This window comes from Anser brachyrhynchus, assembly GCF_964034855.1.
Source record: "Anser brachyrhynchus genome assembly, chromosome: Z".
NCBI lineage: Eukaryota > Metazoa > Chordata > Aves > Anseriformes > Anatidae > Anser > Anser brachyrhynchus.
Window position 1 is genome coordinate 20,896,117 of NC_137697.1, and position 22,665 is coordinate 20,918,781.

The window sequence follows — 22,665 nt, forward strand, 5'->3', positions numbered from 1 at the left end:
CCCAGCCCGCGCTCCTCCCTCAGCCGCCCCCGCGCGGGGCGGACGAGACAAGATGGCGGCGGGCGCGGCGGGGAGGTAAGGGCCGGCCGCGGGTCGGGGGGCTGAGGGGCGGCTGGCTCGGGCGGGCAGCGGCGGGAGCTGCCCTCACTGCGCCGCAGGCCTCCCTCACAAGTGTGGCTTCCCTAATGGTGTTTTTATTTATTTATTTATTTATTTTATTTTATTTTATTTATTTATTTATTCCTGCTTTAACCAAGGAGCTTGAGAGGCAGCAGCAGAAGAAACGGGTGATGCTGTGCTGCGTTGTAGGGCTGTATCCAGATTAATTAATTTCTCTTAGCTGTGCCACAGAAACCAGCACACGTGTATGCGGAAGAACAGAGGTACTGCCAGGTTAAAATAAAATTCGGATGAAAGGCAACTGGCTGAAGAATAAACGCTTTCTTTGGTCAAAAAGAGAAGAAGCATTTATACAAAGTTCATACAAAAACAACGTCAGTTGTTACGCAAATGTTATCTTAAATGCCGTGTGTTCAGAAAGCTGTTTTCGACATCTCTTCCTGCTGTTGTGGCTATGTTATCTACAAGCTGAAAGCCCGTGCAAAGTACATTTTATACAAATGGTTGCAGCAGCAAAGAGTCCATTCTTGCTGGAACAGAAACTCGAGTTTCATCTGTGATATGACTAAGAAAAGTATTTCAAATGCTTACAGTACTTAAGAGCCCCTTCTGGTTTAATCCAGTGGTTTTCATGCAGTGATAAATGTGCTTTGTGTTTTTACTTGACTGTAAGGGTCACAAGGTTTACTTGACTTGAGGGTGTTCAGCACTGAAGAGATGAACGTATCTACCCCTCTTAGTCTATTTTAGATTTTACAATATGTTTGGTAAGTTGGTGCTTTGCAAAATTCCCTACTAGGACTACAGAAAATTGTTTGTATAAACTGATTATTGTAATGTTGTCAACAGTTTTAAGATGATACACACTGTCAATATTACTTTATGTATACACAGTAAATAATGAAACTTTTGACTTGGGGTGTGCAGAGAAGTAATTTTGTCTAAGTGATGAATATAAAGATTACACAATCTTGATGAATATAAAGATTACACAATCTGTGTAAGTTAGAAAAGTCAACAAGATGATTGGAGGATTGAGAAGGTAAGACAGTTAGCCTTCATGCTGTATCTTACTGGTTATAGCCTCCAAAATTATAATAGTGCAATTGCAGCTCATGCTCTCCTCCTGACATGAGGGAAAGCAGTACTGCATTTGCACATAGAATTTGCATACCACTGAGGGCTTCCACCTTCCATTTTTCTTAAGCTTACTAAGGGATGACAAGTAGGGGAGGAAGAGCCTTACTTAGCTCAATGAAAGTCTTCTCAATAAAGCTACACAACTGCTTGATGAGGATTAGTCATACCTTATTTCCAGTTGTTTTGTTGGCATTGCTTTTATTAATGGAACTGCTTTTTCTGTTTTCCCAGGCAGCACCAAGAGCTAATGGGATTTGTCACACCAACACTAAACTGAGACTAAGCTTCGACCCTCTATACGGAATTGTTAAAAGAGGAAGCTGCAGTACCAAAAGCAGACCGTGCTTGATTGCATGAGACTGTACCTCTCTCAGAGCAAATTAAATCTTACTTCACAAACTTTATGAGATACAAACTTTAAATCTTTAAAGTTAAATCTTTCAACATCTCATTTTTTTTTTTGCATCGCAACAATGAACCAGTGATTGACTTCTTAGAGCTGTAACTTGAATAACTGGGGAGAACGAATGCTATGGTTCCTAGTAAGATACATACAAAATGTGTTCTTATCCCTTCAAATTAAGATTTGTAGTTTGATTTACTATCAAGACCATAGAGGTCAATTTTAAAACAAACAAACAAACATCATCAACAAAAAAAGTATACGCAAACCCTTTGTTTTTGCAGGCTCTTGTTTCTTCCTAGTAGCATTAGTCCCTTTTTAGATACTTGGTAAACTTAAAACTTACTGTACTGCTGTTTAATACAGATTTTTTTTTCTCAGCTAGAGAGAGGTATCCTTTGAAAATGTAAATGTTAACAAAAAGGAATGCACTGGCAAAGTAAGCCAGTAATTCATAACTACCTAAAACTGTGAAAAGATAGCTGCTTACAAAGGTGAATTGTGAACTGATTTTAAGCAATAACACTACAGGCATTCAGGGTGCTCGTAGCTGTATCACTAACTGTATGCTACTGAAGTAAAGAGTCCCTTACGTTTAAACTGTGTGCTTTAATGATTTAAACAACACCAAATTAGTATTTCATTTTATATTATGAGAGTCTAAGAATAGAGTAAGATAAATAGCTAGCAACGTGTCCTGGTTTTACCCCACAGTGCTTGACAGTTGCTTGCATGATCCAGGAAGATGGTGAGACTATCAATTTTCCTTTACTTGGGCAACTATCATAACTGTAATTTGACTAAAACTGGATTAAATTTTTCTCATTGTAGAAGAGTGCTCACCTCCAGCAAATGCACAAGATAGTATCAAGATGCACACTGCTTAAATTTACAATAATTTATTGTGTTTAGGAACAGTGAATAAATACCAAGCTGTTAGCTTCAGTTTGGCAGTCCTTTTCCAACCAAAATGTGTAGTTTTTTTTTTTTTCCTGGCAGAAACTCCATTGCCAGCAATGGATGCATCAGAACATGAAATTAATAAACAATACACACAGACAGCAGTTTTCTAAACATACCCCCTCTTTTAAAAGGCGTGATACAGATTTACTGAACAAGTCTCAAGCAAATTCTTCACAGAAGAAAATTTTGCTACAAGCTGTCCTCTCTTCGAACATTGTTTTCTTCACCAATGCTGGTAGTTTATTTCATGGAGTATATTATCTATTTTTAAGAGTACTGATGGATCATTAAAAACAATTTTTGTTTTCTACTGAAGGTAAGCTGAGACATGACTGGTAATGAGGTGTATGAATTTAAGAGTCATGTACCTCTTGCTGAGCATTTCATGGCAATCATGAATAAACATACAAGAAAGGAAAAGGCAATACAATGTTCTGTTCTTTGGGGGTGTGGGGTGTTTGTTTCAGCTTGCTTTTAAACCGCTGTTCAAAAGTTAAGGTTATCAAATTTAACAGGTGTTTTGGTTTTTCATGAACTTGTGTGTTAAAAACACAATTGAAGAAACTTCCTGCTCGTGATGAGAATCACATTCAAGTATTTGAAGTCGAATATCCCCTAGGTTTCTTTCATTTCCTATTAAAAATGTTTTTATAAAAGCGTGAAGACTACAGAAAACCAATTAACATACTAGAGTTAATCTAGCATAATTTTTTCCACAACTGTATTTTACATATCACCAAACCTCCGCTTTAGCAAAAGAAAAAAAAGAATAAAAATAAATTCTCTTCCAACTATTTACACACAGGAATTACCCTGCTGTGGAACCACATTTTTTCACTCTGCAGTCCCTCTAACCCAAGGCGTAATCTTAGGTGTATCCTTTTGTGATTTAGGTTCTTGGAAGTTTTCAGCAAACCTTTCTCTTGCTTTATCCCAATTCTTTTTATTCTTGCTCTGGATGATCTGAACATCTTCAATTGAGGCCGGTCTGCTTGTACCCAAACCTGCATTCAGCTTATGTAACTGAAGGTGGATCTGTCAAATACATGAAATATTACTGTAATTGCAGGTTAGGTATTCTAAATACTTAATATTTTATAATACTATTACCCCTCTCCCTCAAGCACTTCTCTTTACAGCTCTTCTATACCTAGATCATACACAAACATTTAAAGTTTCGCGGAGGTTTTAAATTGGCATCTATAATCCAAAGATCTGTGACTTGGCAGTTTTTCCTTTCTCATGGCTCATCATGTAGTTTGAATTTTGTGCTACAGCTGTCTTGGTTAAAGTGAAGGATTACATCATATGCCCATCTTGAATTCACACCACTTAAATTAATTTCTTTCTTCTGACAGACTTTGTATACAAACACAAAATTATTAATCCAATGTCTCTCTTCCCTTGTTCAGTTTCTTAACAACCACCTTACTGTCATTTTCCACTGATGTGATTAAATCATAGTAAAATTTCAGAATACTTCACTGATAAAGGTAAAATTGATTTGTGATCAGTCCTATTGAGATTATTCCCTCCCACACTGAACTTTGAAATGTTTCCAGTGAATAATGGCTTATCATTAGACATTTTCAAATGCAAACGCACTTTTATTTCTTTGTCCTCCAAGTGAAAACCGGACAGACTTACCGGGTCCTTCATACCACCACCATCCTTGCCCAGGCCTTCCCCTTTTTTCCATCCCATCTTCTCCAACATTTTGTGTCCTTTGTTGCTGTCACTGATCTCACTTAAAGAAATTTTAAGATAATTAATAAGCAAGAGTTCATACAAAGCAAATGCTAATCAAATATTCAAAGACAAAAACGTGCATGCATATGCAACTCTGGAAACCAAGATCCAACTACTGTGTTGTTCCTACTTCTAAGAGCTACCTCAAAGGCCCTAGTGCAAACTTTTTCAAGTTCTTGAATACTGCATTCAGTGTTGGGCCCCTTACTACATGAAGTATATTGAGTTGCTGAAGTGTGTGCAGAGGAGAGCAATGAAGCTAGTGAAGGAATTGGGGTTGTTTAGTCTGGAGAAAAGGATGCTGAGGGGACAACTCGTTGCTCTCTACAACTACCTGAAAGGATGTTGCATAGGAGGGTACTGGTCTCTTTTTTTTTTTTCAGGTGACACGTGATAGGACATGAGGAAATGGTCTCAAGTTGCACCAGGGGAGGTTTAGATTGGACCTTTGGAAGAATTTCTTTGCAGAGAGGGTGGTCAAGCATTGGAACAGACTGCTGGGAAGTGGTGGAGTCCCCATCCCTGAAGGTATTTAAGTGGTGTGCAGACATGGCACTAAGGAACATGGTTTAGTGAAAGGTCTTGGGTAGGTCAAGCTGATGGCTGGACTTGATCATGTGGGTCTTTCCCAATCTTGATGATTCTGTGATTCTACATTTATTTTCCCATAAATATCTTTGGTTACCAAAGCTATCCTAAGACTCTGGTCAACACCAACTTTCTTAAAACTCCCTCTGAACTACTTGCTGACTTTTAGGAGTTAAAAGATACAGCATAGGTGAGTGGGAATCAACTGCACTAATGAAAAGGCAGTATCACTACCTCACCACTAAAGCATTCCAACACACATTAGAATCTCATGTCATTGTCTCACGTTTCCTTTTACTAACTTACAAGCACCTACAAGGTCATGTTTCAAACAAACAAACAAAAAAAAACAACCAAAGAAGCAAAGGAATAATTCAAGAGGAAGTTTAAAGTAAGTGTCATTTAAGAGTGTACACGCACACCCTATGATAGGCTGGATATTGACAGTTGAAAGAAATGATGTGGGTGAAAAATTTGTTACTATTGCTGGGACTGGACAGAAAAAAATAGAAACAGGCTGTTGAAAGTGTCAATAGTACATCTAGTCAGTTCCTTGATTTTCTAAGTCGGCAAGAAAGTGATCTAAACATCCTACTGCAAAGATAAATTCTGTATGGAAGGTGAGGAGAAAACAATAGCATATGAACTGGGAAGTGAGAACAATTATTTTGTAGTTCTCCTAACACTGTATACAGATAATTAGTAATCTAACAAAATGTATCCTACTAATTGATACTTAACTGTATCACTGTTTTGTAAGATTCCATAGAGAAGGACACAGAGGACTTTTTTCCCCCAAACACTTACATATGGACAGAAGCTGGAGTATCATCTCTCTGGAAAGTTCCTTCACTGCCAATGGTCTCTCTGCGTTTTCCTGCTCTGTCTTTGTACTTGGGGTTGTTCACTGCTTTGTTGTCTTCATACTCTGTGTTCTTTACAAACAGATTAAATTCCATCAAGACAGATGGTTTTTAAATTCTTTATTCTGCCTCCAAAAGTAAAGCAGCTTAATCCTGCTTCATTCCTATATTAAGTCTTACTATTAATTTTTACTCTTACAACAGAAAACCTATAGTTCTCTTTCAAAAGTAAATGATTTCACGGAGTCTGTAAAATAGCAGATTCTCTTGAATCTTCTTTTTATACTAAGGATCAATTTCTCCAAGTTAAGCACAAAACCATGTGGACAAGCCACTGGAAATACCATGTGACTGACTTTTTGTTACAACACATAACCTGTTTCTCAAGAATTTGCTCTTCAGAATAAAGTTCTACTTGTATAGATTCCATATTGATATTATTTCAGCAGATGAAGAATTCAAGTGAAATGATGGTGTCCTGTTTTCTACATGAACACTTACTACAAATGCTAGATGCAATTCCATAGTTAGAATAATCTCTAATATTGTCATATATTCATGTTGGCATTTTTATACCACAAAGCAGACTTTAACAAAAAACTTAAAGTTTTTCTCTCTCCCTTTTCATCATTTTCCCCTTTCTAAATAAAAGAGAGCACTGCAATTCAGTGCAAACCTAACTTTCAGAAGTAAGGACAGCAATGACTTAAGAAGTGTTAACCTCGACAGTATGAGGAATCTTGTACACATTAGAACTGATTATCTTTTCCGAAAATTCTAACAGAACTTCCATGCCCTGTTATCATCTGTCTCCTTAGAAATTTGTAAAGATTTACTGTACAAAAGACAAGCTTGAGTTAAACCACCACTCAAGACTCTAAAAGCTTCCCTTATTCAGGGAATAATAATTCACATTAATGGCTTAAAACAGGAGTCACAGAGCAGATGTAGACCTTCAAACTCTTAATTTCTACAGTGAACTCACCTGTAAGCCATATTTTACCCGTATTTGTTTTAATGCTTTTCTTCTGACTAACTCTCTCTCTTCTTTGCTAAGTGCTGGGCAAACTAAAAGGAAGAACACAAGATTGAATTTCCAAGTAATAATGTAATTTTTTTTTTTTTAACATAATTTTGTTCTAACATTTTTATACATAGACATACATACCAAGAAGAAAATGCAGTACCATGTATTGTAAAACTGTCGTCAGTTGAGAAGAAAATCATAAGAAAACTATCTGAAGTGATTACGAAATTTATAAAGTAAGGACCAATAATAAAAAAACATATCCAGTGATAACATGACTAACCAGAGGATTCCTTTTTCCTATCTAGGCGAAGATGCGCTCTGACTTGACCTGGTTCACATCCATCACAAGTATCACTGCCAGGATGTATATGAAAAGAAAGTACTGTTTCACCAATCTTCACTTCATCACCATGCTCCAAGATGTAGGGATCACATTTCGTTTTTGGCTATAGCAAAAGAAAGTTTTGGCAGCCATGGTTATTAGTTCCTAAAGCAGGACACCAAATCTATTTTGCGAATGCTGCTGATAATCTAATGATTCAGCCTGGTCTTTCAAATGCAGACAAATATTTAAACTATGGGAGGTATTTCACTCTAGCAACTGTTAACTGTAGTGGATTTTTCCTAATTCCTTATATAAAACAAACATGAAATATTACAAGTGGCCCCGAAAACTGAAGGGAATCAAGGAAGGAATTACTGTATGAAAAAAGCCATACAACGACATTGCTAGTGATTTGCCATACTGTATTTTAAAATGACTACAGTTTTCTGCAACACTACAGCAAATACTTACCTGAAGAATCTGATTTCCATTAACGACTGTCCCATTCTGACTGCCTTGATCCACAAGAACATAATTTTGCAAATCGTGGTCAAAATACACTTCTGCATGGAACTGATAAAGAGAAGACTAAGTGAAATATTCTCATTAAGCATGTACTTCACAATTTACACGCTGTTTTAAAGTAAGATTTCAGAATATATTTTGGGGACTTAACTGAATGGGTTCGGTTAATAGAATATTCCATGCTTTATGATTTTATATATTTGAAATGTAAATGAATGGGCAGCAACAACATGAGATAAGGCGTACCATTAAAAATACAACTATTTTTACCATAAACTGATCCAACACTGAAAAAGTGTATGTACTTCCAATATAGAAAGTATACTTTACTTAAAGGATTGCAAGATCTAGTAATAAAGCATTTTTAGCTGTTCTTATAAATACATGATATTTTTTCCTTTTAAGGTATGTTATAGCAATCTCAATTTTCCCCTTTCTGGAAGGCATCAAAAAAGATACTTAAAGAAATGCAATTAATAAAAAATATGAATCTCTACAGCTTCAGGTTACTTGGTCTTTCATATCTGAAATAGCTTAAAGTGCCATGTTTTTGTAAATTTCATGTAATTCACTTTCACTTGCACCTTAATGCCCAGGACACAATCACTATCCATTATTTAATGTTCTTTATATCTGCTTTGATTCTGATAATAACAAATCAATTTTTTTTAATCAATTGCAACTCCATATAGATAACGGTCCCAAGTCCACACAGAACAGAGAAAACAAATCTGTAGTCTTGGAAACATAGCAGCCAATTTACAAACACATACATTACCTCCAAAAATGGCCAATAAGCAAACTAAACTATCAACTTCTGCAACCAACTAAGATTCCCAATAAAAAACAGAAATCTAAAAAAGTGAGTTTAGAATTTGACAAGCAAAGATCTTTTTTATTATAGTAGTGAAAAAAACACAACAATCATCATGGGAAGAAAGTGCTCATTTGAAACCAAATACCTTCTTGTCTTTAAGCAAGAACTGTCTACAAAAAAAACAGTATTTTGTAGACTGGATAGCATAAATTTACAATGGGAATATTCCTGTGATGGTAGAAAGATTGACTGGGTCATTTGCTAATGCTTTTAATTCTACCTCTGTTTTACTGAGCAGGATGAACCCAAACTTATTCTAAAGATGCTAAATCTGGAAACCTGCAGGGTGCTATTTCTTTAAATCTCACTTTACCCTTAAAATAAGCAAAAGACAAAGTGATCCACAGCTATCAGTTATAAGTTTCAAGATAAATAAACTGGTAGTAACTTTTTGTTTCTAGATATATGTGATTTATCTTCATGCCTTTGCTTCCTTATCTGCAAAGTGGAATAGTTTATGTAGATGATCAGTTATTTCAATGAAACATATTTAAAAGCAACTCAGGTACCCATGAAGTACCGGTAGATATTGTTAGCCACACAAAGAAGCAAAGTAAATGATACTATTGCAGAAAAATAAAAAAACCTTTTGCTGCTTTATAACACCAACTTCAAATACATGCCTGAAAATATCATTAACAGCAGGAAAAAAATTTGTCTAGAAATTGTTCAGTATAAAATATGTTACATAGCTGATTAATCAGAGCTATCATCTGGAACAGACATAGTAAAGCTTATTTCATATACTTGCATTTGAAGATGCTTTTATCGCCTTTTTTTGTTTAGATGACATCTCTGTCAATTTACATTTTCTTCAATTTAGAGTGCTGTATTTATGGTTTATGTCGAAGTAGTTAGGAAAACTGAGCATATAATTTATCTCATCTCTTAACTACAAAAAAAATTCCATCTGTCACTAAAATATTTTTATATTTTTGAACTCTCTATACATAACTTCCACATTCATACAACAAACTTATAGAAAAATAAAACCTGTTGTTCTAAGCTCAGCTATAAGGACTGGATTTTTTTTAATGACAAAGTTCTAACTAGTTGACATCGATATTTTACAATACAATCGATACCTAACATAACCATTCATTTTCCTCAAGTTCAATAACTAAGAAATTCAAGATTATAATTTATTTACTGTGGATTGAACCATGGACTATTAAAACTCCAATTAAAAAAAAAAATTAGCTTTTCTAGACTTAGAAATCACACTGTTTACATTATATTTCAATACAGTAAAATACTGTATGCTTTCTTTTTTCTAACTTTGAAGAAGTGGCTAAATGCACATCTCATTCTGAACGTTCATTAAAAAAAATTAACATCTGGCAAAATTTAAAGCTATGAAATCTAAAGCTTCATCCATACGAAGATCTATCTCCCTTGTAGCAAACAGAAATAAGAATTACCTTACTGACTCCAACTTCAGGAATCTGAAGTGTGTGTCCAACATCTTTTTCTCTGAAAAGGCAAGTTGATAAATAAATCATGAGAAAGTAGAAATAGTTTTAATAATGGCTTTCAAAACGTGTATTTCAGCTGAGCCACAATACTGTGTTTCCCTTCTGCAGCATCTTGGACCTTTACAGATACAGAAGTACTATGTTACGATATACACACCATGTGGAGACTTGCCTCATGTGCTTTCATCCTATAAATTAGGCAGTGAACATACAGTAAAGCTGTACTTTGAAATTTTTATATATAAACCTGGTATTTCTATCTGAACTTTTAATCTCGTCCAAGGCCTGTAAATAACAGTCTGAACTCTGCATCCTTCAAGCACTTCAGTGCGTCTTGGCATCAGTCTTCAAGGCTGAGATTGAGTTCTTGGTAGCATTAGGTAGGTAATAACAAGCAATGAAGGAGTAATCGATACAGATTTACTATCAAAAATACTGCAGTAGGAGGGAAGAGGAATGAATTTATGTATTAGTTCTTCTACTAGGGGATGAAGAAACAATGCAGCTGTTATAGGACCTATATGCAAATTACAAGGAGACTTCTTAACTGCTAAACTTCACATAAATGTACCTGAAACACTCCAGCTGTAAGAACAAATCAAAACACATATCAGCATCAGTTAAAAGCAGCTGAAGAGGGGTGGAGATTTTGCTAAGGAAGCATTCATTCATCATCCACAACGAACAAACCAGAATTTTATTTTATTTTTAATATCAGAACTGAAAGAATGCATATAGGGTAGCAAAAATCCTAATTTATTGTTTCAAAATGGTGAATCAACCTTACTGGAATTTGCATGAGAAGCCCAGTATATACTTTCTGGTGATACTGATTTTCCGAATGAGTTATCCTAGTTGCCCAGAAAAAAAAAGTACTTTCTTGACTTCCAGTTATTACGCTGCCGTAAGGATTTAGACAAAGGATCAAGTTATCAGTAAAAAAAAGTCATGAGCACTGAGCTATATTAAATACGTATTCTGTTATCACAGCAAACACAACATTACGTGATGTGACTGAAGTCTCTTACTGTCAGTCAACCAAAGTCAGAAAATCTTGCAATTGCTGCAGGGTAGGGGGACTAGCATGAACAGTAGGGACAATCTTGCGTGGCTTATGCTACTTTCAAAGCCAGGTATAGTTTCAGATATAGGTAACAAATTCCATTCAGTTTTACCTTCCAATTGTAGCAGGTTTCACAGCTGTGATAATATAAAGTGATCCAGTCTGCAGAACTGGTGATCTTATTACAATGACTCTGATACAAGGAGGCCAAATCTTTTCTTCATCTATTAAAAAAAAAAGAAAAGAAAGAAAAGTTACTAACAGCAAGTTACAGTTTTACTCCTATATTCCATATTTTTCAAATAACTGATACACATTCTGCAATTATCTAGCTGAATCATATGCAACATTCAGAAAAAGAAATATAAACACATCTGAGAGAAAACTTTGATGAAACTATCAATCAAAAAATATTTTATTAATTCCCATTGCTTACATGTACACAGCTGGTTCTTTACAGAAATAAAATATAAATAAATTCATAGAATTTACTAACATTGCATACAGATGTACATATATTCTCTTTTGCCTTGGTATCTGTTAATATTCCAACAGCTGTATGAATTCTGGTCTTGAATGTCCATTTGCATCAACAGTCTCCAACAGTTTCAGGTAGGAATACATGGGCAAGATGGGAAGACACTTGCTCAAAAGGTAGGAGGACAGAAACTGTCTCCAGTTTTTACTATTCTGGCATTACTGGGGAGTTTGTATGCTTGCTAGCATCAGGCATTTCAACTGGCATTAATTGATCAGAATCAGGGTAGCTGAGTAAGTGAAAGAATGAAAGCAGAAGAAACAAACTGTTCAATTGTGAGCACGGTCCAGGCTGCAGTACAGACTTCTAAATTCTATAGTTTGTATTTCATTTTGTGATTTAGGATATCCTTTGCGGGTACATTGCACCAGTTGTTATGTTTGCATTAACTTTTTCACCATTTTTTTTTTCCAAGAGATTACTAAATTCTTGAGGAGGTCTTAAGAACCTAAGATAACACTTTCTTTGATACAAAAAAGCATACACGTTTCCTCTCTATCCCAATTTCTTACATGTTGCACTGGAATAAATACAACATACGATTTCAAATCCTACTGAGTAATCCTTTTCACCACAATGGATTTAATCTTACACTGAATTATACATGATTGTTTATGAACAGCATCAGGAAAAGAATTTAGTTATGGGACATGGCAGCACAGACTGATGGCCTGACTTGATCTTGAAGGTCTTTTCCAACCTAGATAATTCCATGAAATACTATATATTAGTTGAAGAGCTAGTAAACAGGATTTCTGTGAGCTTTGTACTAGAATCTTTATTTTAAGCAAGACTTTTTCTCCTGACACTTTCCTAATGTAAAAACATTTATTCTACCACTGAGGTTTCCACAAGCCCAGAAAATTATACCCCTAACAGATTTTACAGAAACATCACTACTTAGTTCCAACTACAGGGCAAGTGAAAAGAAACATACAGGTAACATACAGCACTTTTAAACCCAAGTATCTCAAGTAAGATGCTTTTATTTATTTTTTTAACTACCCAAACTGTTCTGTATTTTTTTCTTAATGGGTTCTTGGAAAAATACAGTAATAACATATATAAAAGGTACAATAATTCACCTTCATTTTCTGAGTCTTCTGAATCACTGGTTTCTTCACTTGTTACTTCATCTTCACTGCTGTAGACTTCATGTTCAGTATCTGTAATTTCACCTTCTTCTGGCTCACTTTCTGTGTCTACTATTTTACTGTCATCTGTGTATGCTGCAGTATCTGGTGTACTTTTGCGTGAATGTGAATTTATACTGTCTGTGGAAAACGATTCTTTGGCTGTTAGACTGGTTCGTATTTTTGTGTCCATTTTAGTCTTCTTTCTTACATTAGGAGACTCTTCTTCTTCAGTAGAACTTACTTGCTCAGTAGTGGCAAAACAGTTCAGACTGTTAGATGATTTCTGCTCTTCTGCGTCCAAATCCTGGAGAGGAGTTACAGAAACCACACTTGAGGAAAGTTATATTCTTTACAGATCAAGTTATTCTAAAATATACTATAAGCTTGGAATTAAATTCTTCACTAGGAATTAATTTACAACTATTAAGAAATGCTTACTGTTCCAGAGTTTTCTGCATGCAGTCAACATTTCAGTAGAAAAAAATTCACATTCTATTAGATATGACTAAGATAATTTCCTACTTGGGAAGGTGTGACTACACTCGTCTTCTAACCTTCAATTACTCTTTGCACTTTTCTCTCAAAACATTAAAATTCTTGTCCTTACTTTCAAACTTATAAAACACCATCTTGAGTATTTTCCAGTTTTGCTTTCATGACTCTTCTCCCTCTCTTACAAAATTCTTGCCACTTGTTTTAAAGTTCTTTAATTCATCTTCATCGCATCTTCCTTCTGTTTCTGTCTTCTTGTTTCATTCCAGAATGGTCCCAAATATCTGGAATTCCCACCCATGCTTGCCTAATGACCTGCTCTTCCTCCTTTCAACACTGAAGCTTTAACAAAGGTTTTCATCAAGATACTGTAGAGAACTTGTAAGAGAGCTTTAATTTATGCTGTATGGAAGAGATTCTACTGAAAATCCATTTTCTACCGCAACAAATTTCTCCATTGCATATCATACAAACCAGGTCATTGCAGCTTTTTCCACTGTCACTTGATTTCACAAGCAGAAAACAGACCATCAACATTTTTTGAACTGAAACGTCTCTAAAATGTTACATCAATTTTGCCAGAGTACCTTGAAAAATGTAATTCTGAATGTAGTAACCCTGATGACCAACTTAAAAAAAACAGAATGAAAACAAATGGCTTTAAAAGAGAAATGAAAAACATATCAGATTTTATTGGTGAACTATTTGCCTTTTCAGATTCAGAATAGATGCATTAAATTGCCTTAAAGAACATCAAAATTTTCAATACAGTGGGTAAACTTTTTTACTTCTTTTCAGGAAGTTTATGCACAGAGCATTTTATATTTCAAGGTACACAAACTAACGTGAATGCTAATACCATGGAAATTAAAGCACTTTCACTTTACCAAGAGAAAATGTAATTTGACCAAAATTGTAAAAACTCATTAGTGGCACAATTATAAGAAAAACACAAGAATTCCCCTCTGCTCAGTGGTCAAGCTATTGGATAGGACTTTAGAGAGCACTGTTGAGACACTTTCAGTAAGACAGCAGATTCTTAGGAATAATCAACAAGTATTAAATGACCTCATATTTTACCTGAATGATTACAAGCTCACACTTGCTCTCCTCCCTGTATCCTATAAGTACAGTATCTAGAAAGGAACGGGATTGCAAGGCCTATGCTACTTATTTTCAGTGATGTAGTAATCCAGCCAAAAATAAGATTTGCACAGTTCATACACATCACTCATTTGTTTATGGGCTGTTACAGACAGACTATATATAACCTGTTGATAGGGCTTTAAATGAGGATTGGTGGGGGAGAGGGATACCGTTAGGTACACTGAGCTTAAGCCAAGGGATGGTACTGCACCGTCTGAGGGTGGCAAGGCTAATGGGAACACATATGCTGCTCCAGGGAGTGCTGCAGGCTCAGAAGTACATCTGAAATGCTTGTATATCAGTTTACGCAGTAGGAGGAACAAAATACGAACTCTAAGCTTCATTCCTTTCCCATAGCTGTTTTCACTGCTTAATGAGACTTGGTGGGACGAGTCTCCCGACTGATAGTCAGGGCAGACGAGGTGTTGCACTGCATATAATGGAGAGATTAGACTGTACAACCCTTGTTGTTAGGGACAATGTGGTAAAGAGCTTCTGGGTAAGGATTAAAGGGACAGATAAAATAGGTAAGTCAGATGTCCACCATCAGCTGCTCACCCAGGACAATAGAAAGGATGGCAAATTCTATAGGAAATTAGGGGAAATCTTAGGATCAGTTGCCCTTGCAGGAAATTCTAACTTCCCAGACATAAACTAGAAATATCATAAAAGCATGTTGAGGATAACTTTCTGTAACAAGTACTGTGTGAGCCAGCTAAGAAAGGTGCCCTCCCAGACCTGTTCCTTGAGAATTAGGAAGGCCCTGTGGGAGAGGTGATGGCAGGTGGCTGTCTTGGCCACAGAGATCATGAAATAGCTGAGTTCAAAATTTTTGGTGTAAGGAGAAAAAAGGCTAGCAGAATTGCAATCCTGGACTTTAAGAGAGCAGACTTTAAGCTTTTCAGAGAGCTAGTCAGCAGTGTCCCCTGGAAATGTGCTCCAGTGGGTTCAGGATTTCACAAGACCTAGTCACTTTTCAAGAAACACTTTTTAAGAGCTTAGGAGCAGGAATACCATTGTGCTGCAAGTGAAGTTGAGTGGAATAGAAAACCATCCGGGCTGAACAGGGAATCTCTCCTGAAACTAGGGCACAAACTCCATGACTACTAGAAGCCAAGTCTGGCTTCACAGGGAGAGTAGGGAGCTGCAGTTTGCATTCACAGGGAGAAAACAAGAAAGGTCAAAGCTCAGCTTGAGTTGACAGTGGTCACTGTCGTGTCAGAAAACAAAAAATGCATTTTCATGTATGTCAACAGCAAGAGGAAGACAAAGGAAAACACTGGACTGGTACTTGAAATGGATAACCTAACGAGTACAGATAAGGAAAACATGGAGGCATTTAATGCCTTTCTTGCCTCAATATTTAATAGTACTGATAGATATGTGCTGCCTGGTTTTCAGACTTGAGGACCATGACTAGGAAAGCAGTGACTTGCTTTCAGTGGTCATGGAGACTGTAAAGTAACAGTTGTATCAGCTCAACGTCCATGAATTGTTGGGGCCTGACAGGATTCAGCCCGAATTATGCTGAAGGAATTATCAGACATTATAGTGTGAACCCTCTCAACAATTTACCAAAGGTCATGGGAGTCTGGGGAGGTCCCTGCTGACTGGAAGCCAGCCAACAGTTCACCCATCTACAGAAAGGGCATGAGAGAAGACCTGGGAAACTACAGACATATTAGTCTAGGCTCAGTCCTTGCAAAAGTGATGGAGAAGCTTATCCTGGGGGATACTGAAAGGCAGTTAAAGAACAAAGCTATTATTGGGCACAGTGATAGTTCATCAAGGGAAAGTCCTGCCTTAGTAATCTGATCTCCTTCTGTGATAAGGTCACCCGCATACTGGATGAAGGGAAGGCAGCAGATGTAATCTTTCTGGATTTTAGTAAGGCCTTTGATACTGTCTTGCATGGCATCCTTCTAAACAAATGGTCCAACGGCAAGATAAACAGGTTAATGCCCCACTGGGTGTCTCAATGATAGAGCTCAAAGTGTTGCAGTGAATGGGGTTACATCTGGCTGGCAGCCAGTTGCCAGCCATGTTCCCCAGGGCTCAATTCTAGGGCTAGCCGTGGTCAACATTTTTATTAACGATCCGGATGCGGGACTGAAATGCATCTTCAAGTCTGCTGACATTCTCTGCAACCCTAAACGTATTTCTTCCCATAATACCATGAGCTACAGAAATTTTAAGAATTCAGTCTGAAAACACAGAAACTAAATAGCCTGCTCAAAGCACTTGACTGAAGCAAAGCAACAGATGACTGATACACTGGAACCCAAGTATAACACTCCAAACACTCAGCTTTTGTTCTCTGCTGAGTCCAGGGGACTCATTTTTGGTATCTCTTCAAATGTTCTAAATTAGAAAATAGGAAGGTGCTGTTTCAAAGCCTGGCTACTATAGACAATACTCTTTGTTATGTGTTGAAAGCAGAAATTTTTAATAATGCGTAGAGATTGACAAAAGGCTATGTACAGAATATACTCTCTGCCAATACAATCATTAAGCTTGTTCTCAGCAGTTTCAGTATTTTTTCCACTGTTAGTACAATCAGGTCTTAAGAAAGCAAATCAATAAATAGTTCTGCTATTAAATACAGACAGAAAAGTAATCTTCATATACTCATCCTTCTGCCTAAACTATAATCTTACACGCCTCAAGCAAACAAGTCAAAAATGACTCGTTACATTTGCGGAAATGAAAAAAAGTCAGAGGTAATGACCTCATTTACCTATTTAATTAGGACACAAAGCACTCACTTAAGTTATTACAAAAGCAAAGATAATTGTATTTGAGCTAACATAAATGATGTTAGAATTCATTTACTGCTATTCTGGGTCTACTATCTCTCCTGTTGAGATCAACTACAATCAAGTTGGAAAAATACTGTTCACTGAAGTTAAGTGAAACACATGTGAATATCCACAAAATATAGCCTGTTTAAACACTTAATCAGCAAGACGCAGATTCTTTTAACCTTGAAGTCTTGACGCCACAGGCAGCAATCTGCTTTGCTCTGCTGAAGTCAAGCACAAAAATGTATTTATGGCAAGGATTTACAGTAACAGACTCTTTTGCAAGTTCAGAACCTCAGAAGCAAAGAGTTTTGTTAGCAGCACAGGATGGAATTGAAGAATTTACTAATCTTTAAGTTTTCAATTACACTCCTGAAATACTCTAGCTATATATTTATAAATCCTTGTATGAAATTGAGGATTTTCAAATTGCGCTGCTAAAAGATACAGACTTTTAGTCTTTCAAAATTTTGCAAGTCTGTATTAAAACACACACCTTGATCAGGTCTAAACATTAAGGCTGGGGCTGCTGAATGTATTTGTGGGGGATCTTCTGCTGAAGAAATCCCTCTTCACTATACATGACTGCTAGTACTAACAGAACACACGTATATGAAAGCGCAACTGTGAAAACTGCAGTAAGTTGCCTCCATACAGCCATTCCTTAAAAAAATAGAACCAACAGTAAACAGAATATCCAGTATCATCTTTAATAACTTAAAAATACCAGCAATGAACTTAATTTCTCAGTGGCAGGATATTTAATGCTTCTTCCCAAACTAGTGACACAAAGTATGCAAGTTCATGCTTATTATAGTTACTGTTGTTACACCATGATCTCAGGCACTTACTTCTTTTTTGTATGTTGCTTTGCCTAATATCTAAACAGTCTGTAGATGAATCCCAACAGTCTTAAGCTGGCAGACTGTCTCCAGGTGATTCAGCTTTTAGAACGCTTGGTATCTACTGGGTATCACCATATGATCTCTCGCTTTTCTCTCTCACTACTCATGAGTAAAGTTGAGAGGTAGAACGAATCTGATCTGTAACAAAACTTTCTTAACTACAGGGTTGAATTGGTTCTTATTTTTGTATCCCTAACAAAGACAATGAATAGGTGCTAGAGAAATAGTTCAAGATCAGCACGTCATTTTTATGCATTTCATGTGGACTGATCTTTTCAGAACTACAAATCATGTTCATATTGACAAGAATTGATGGTTTTGCTTTCTAAAGGATAGGTCACAAACCAACTCAGACGAAGATCTTCGGAAGTGCCTGCTTATATATATGAATAATTATAGTAACTGAAGTGTTTTGAGTAACAAATTCAAAATATTTTAGGCATTTAAATATACTTTTTGCTGTATTGTGACAGAGTGAGACAAACATTTGCTCTTTCCAAACAACTTCATCTTTTTTTCTGTATTATGTCTGAGTTATATGCACATTCATGGAATTCTTGAGCATGCCTACAAATTAGCACTTAAATTACTGTGTGTATAAACAGTTTTAAGAAATACACCATTTAATTGATTTGTTTTCCAAATCTGTTTACTTTACACAAAACATAAGCACAAACAATTTTCCACTTACATGTCATCTGTTGCTTCTTGGTTTTGCTGGAAGCTCAGTAGATGATTTAATGGAATCATGCATACTTAACACCCTAATAGAAAGGGCTGAATGTCAAGTCTTTATCACTGAATCTCTCAATTTGAAATACTACTGAAATCCAGTATTTTACTAATGAAACATTTCCAAAAAGGTTAAAATAGTTCTTTTGCTCAGATGACCAAGCTTTCACTTACTAGCAACATTTCACAAGTACTCCAGTTACTGTCTTCTAGCTTCACTATACTAGTATTTTCAATACAAGAAAATAATTAAAAGCCATAAAATGAGTAAAGCTCTTCCTATATCATAAAAAAGTCAATTTATGCAGTAGTGGGGAGCTCTGAAACACAGGAAGCATGAACTTGCCTTACCTGAAGAATGTTTAGCATGATTAATCAAGACACCTCATATTAATATAGTTATGCCAAACATGTATTTTCCCCAAATATTCCAGAATGCCATCAAAGTTTTCTTCAGATGTTTTACTTATACAGTGTTTCAAATATATATTACTTTTTTCCTTTCTAGATGAACAGATTTTGATGAAGCAGCTGCAAAAAATTTCTTTAGGAAGATAAGATAATCTAGACATCAACTACTAGTTTCTTTTTCTTTAGTAAGTATATCAATGTTAAAGGTAAACATCCACAGACTATTGTGTTTGGTATCTCTACTCTACCTTTACCAGAAGCTGCCAATCCAAAAGAAGATATCTTCAGATTAGCCATGGTTTCTGTCAACTGACGTACCTAAAGATGGGACGAATATCAGCAAAAAGTAAACTACACGTGATAAAAAAATAAAAATCACTGCTTCAAGAGTTCTATGGGAAACACTACTACAAAAGCCTCATCTCTTGTACAGAGTAGCTAGGATTCATCTGTAATAGGATATAGTAGGAGTGACTTTTGCGTGCCACACTGAAGTAAAATCTATTGGACAGTAATTAACAGTGAACTGTAAAATGTCATAGTTGAGAGCCTTCTAATGGCACCTAAATTTTGCTATATATCACTGACAGTCCCAATCCAGCAAGTAAAACTACATGATCACCACTGCACACAGTCAATTCTCCAACATTTATGAAAAAGCTGGAACTAGATATTGGACCAGGGATCACATTATTATTTATGCCACCTTGTGATTAATTTTTTTTTTAAAGAAAGTAAAAACGTTTAAAGTGTTCCAAATTAACTTAAAGGTCCTTCTCTTGAAGGATGCAATTACGGTAATTCTTGCTCAACTTTTTTGGCCTACCACTACATAAAGAAGAACTGAAGCTTTAGAATTCCAGACTATTCCACCAATCCTTCTTATGAGAGCTGCATATGGGCTAATTCTACGTTCTCTCAAATACAAATCCCGATTGTCTATTAAAAGCATGCATGTAGGCAGCATGCTTAGGTTCACAATTTGAAAGAAAACTATTTGTAATAAAGAAGTTTGGTGACTGGGAAGAAAAGAATATTTACAGAAAGTTCTTACATAAATCACGGGACTAACCTTCTGAGTTCATCTCCTTTTTTTGTGCTATTATAAGCACATTCTTTTTACCAGAAGTTCACTAGAATTATCTTGATTGGTAATTTTGCTTGTTAACATTAAAATGATTTTATTTTTAGATTCTCAGATTTATATTGTCTTTTCATGAACACTTCATGGTATTTGTGAAGAATACTCATTACTTCTGTAGTGCTAAACATCCCATGTACTATTTCTAAATAGACAGTGTATATATAAAATAGCTGAGCACACCAAATTTCTCACAATGGCTACAAACTAAATTGCAACAAAAAAACCCTTCAGTCACCAGATACAGAAAGTTAACTGTTTGACCCAGTTACAGTTCTTTTTAAATTAAGAAACAGATTAATTTTAGATTATATGGATTGGGTAAATCAAAACTCAGTTTTTGTAAAAACTGTATAGCTACCAGTATTGTGTATACAGAAATATTTTCTGCGATAATCTACACATGCAGTTGCTAAATTCTTTTATGTCTTGGATACAGAAAACTTTTTACTAAGACTGAGTATCTACCAATACCTTGCTTATATTTAATCCCTTGGCCGAAAAAGAAAGCAAGCAAATTTAACAAGTGTTTGTGTACTTGAAATTCTATATCCACTGCTCAGTATCTTCTTCAGCCTCATATGCACATTCTTAGAAACCTTCTAATCTTAATAGGGGAATAATAATGTTCAGATGGGCTGTAACATATTCCCAGAACTAGACTATGATATTGCTTTATTTATCACTAGCAGCTCCAGAGCAGGCAAAAAAAAAAAAAAAAAAAAAAATCATTCTCCTACTTGTAATGCCTGTGGGGAAAAAAACTAGAGTAAAGCATACATTGGACAAAAAGCTTGATAATGTTCAGAGACGCTTTTCCAGCTAGCACCACAATTTAAGATAGTAAGTAACCCACTGGGAAAAGCAATAACAAAATACTTCAAAATAATTGTAGGAACTTTACAAATTTAATCAGTACTCAGAGATAGCTTTTATTTTACTTTTTCAAGAGTGTAAGACAGAATGGAAAGTAAAGAAGGATGGGCATAAGTGTAGAAGAAAGAATTTCACAATAAAGAACACTAAAAGATTCTACTTAAAACCAGATGTTTTTCTTTCTGAATGTAAATAGTGCAATAATTACTATGAACTAATTAGTGCCTTTAGCAATACCAGACAAAACTGGACAACAATATTGCCAACAGATACTCTACACCTATGAACTGGACTGTGCAGCTAACAAGCTGTTTTATCTTTTTTTTCAGAACACAGAAAAATCCATAATCTTTTGTTCTAAGAAACCTGATCTTTTATTAATGCAACTTTAAAAAAAAATCAATTCATTTCTTGTTACAACCACATACTAAGAATAATGTGTTTTAACTCAATTACGTAAGACATGACAATAAGGTGTTTTTTGTTTTCTAAATCTAATATTGCATTTATATATAAGTGGACTGACACAAAGGCTTTTTATTTTTTTCAAAGTTAACGCAGAGTAATTGTTTTAAGTTTCACTTCATATTCTCCATTTTTAAGTTAAAAAAAAGGAAAGTCCTTGTGGACTGTGGCATCACCTTTGACTTATTGTTCACAAACGTACAAACCTACATGCTACAGAATCTACTTTTCTATTTACATGTTTTGCTGGTTAGCTTGTTGCTTAATCAAATTAACTCACAAATAAAGCAATGTACTGAGTGGTTAAAAAGTGGATGTTTACCTCCTACCTTGCAGCTGTGCAAACTTAAAGAAAAGATTTGTTAACAAGACCAGCTACATAACAGTATTTTTTTTAAACATAATATGAGCTAAAGACAGCTAGCTATTTGCAGTACAATCAGATGGTAAAAGCAGATGGGGATGGGATCCCACAAAGTTGCCAACATTATTTTCTAGGTTAGGCCTATATATGCCACAAAACTTTTAATACATTTGTGAATTTAGGTCAGTATGTAAAAGTTCAACACATAACTAAGTTTAAGAGATTTACTAATTGCACAGTATGATAAAGACTCATTTCCAAGTTGTCTTCCTGACACAGAATGAATAAAATTCTCTATTAACTATGCCTTTTGGGAGTGTCAGAATGTCAATTCACTAGCTGCACACAGCTAGCCTGCAACTTAGATGCTGGTAACACTCTTAGCTACAACTGCATTACCTTCTTAAGTCTAAAGGATCATTATACTCAGAGATGCTAAGTATCCACCCCAGGCTTTCGAGAAAGAAATGTTCTATGTGAAGTTATCTCCAGGAGTAGAAATTTTCACATTACCCACAGTCAACTATCACTATCCAT

At 35.7% G+C, this 22,665-nt stretch overlaps 1 protein-coding gene and 1 long non-coding RNA gene across 3 annotated transcripts in view; one reads left to right on the forward strand and one right to left on the reverse strand.

Annotated features, from left to right (window-relative positions):
* LOC308185536 lies at window positions 1-8,200 on the forward strand. Its single transcript, XR_013943446.1, has 5 exons — window positions 1-75; window positions 1,492-1,802; window positions 2,663-2,942; window positions 4,759-4,903; window positions 7,162-8,200. It is a non-coding gene; the product is annotated as an uncharacterized lncRNA (long non-coding RNA).
* The window catches only part of AGGF1 (angiogenic factor with G-patch and FHA domains 1), a 25,344-nt gene continuing 5,427 nt past the window's right edge, over window positions 2,749-22,665 (reverse strand). The window contains exons 6-14 of one of the 2 annotated variants that reach the window (XM_080573782.1): window positions 19,531-19,600; window positions 11,234-11,345; window positions 10,005-10,056; window positions 7,653-7,754; window positions 7,137-7,302; window positions 6,812-6,894; window positions 5,771-5,898; window positions 4,274-4,373; window positions 2,749-3,661 (exon numbers count right to left, since the gene is read on the reverse strand). In XM_080573782.1, coding sequence (XP_080429908.1) covers window positions 3,461-3,661; window positions 4,274-4,373; window positions 5,771-5,898; window positions 6,812-6,894; window positions 7,137-7,302; window positions 7,653-7,754; window positions 10,005-10,056; window positions 11,234-11,345; window positions 19,531-19,600 — 1,014 coding nt within the window. In that variant the 3' untranslated portion in view covers window positions 2,749-3,460. Of the gene's footprint in view, window positions 3,662-4,273; window positions 4,374-5,770; window positions 5,899-6,811; window positions 6,895-7,136; window positions 7,303-7,652; window positions 7,755-10,004; window positions 10,057-11,233; window positions 11,346-12,744; window positions 13,100-19,530; window positions 19,601-22,665 lie in introns of both variants that reach the window. The other variant, XM_080573781.1, reaches the window with a different exon arrangement.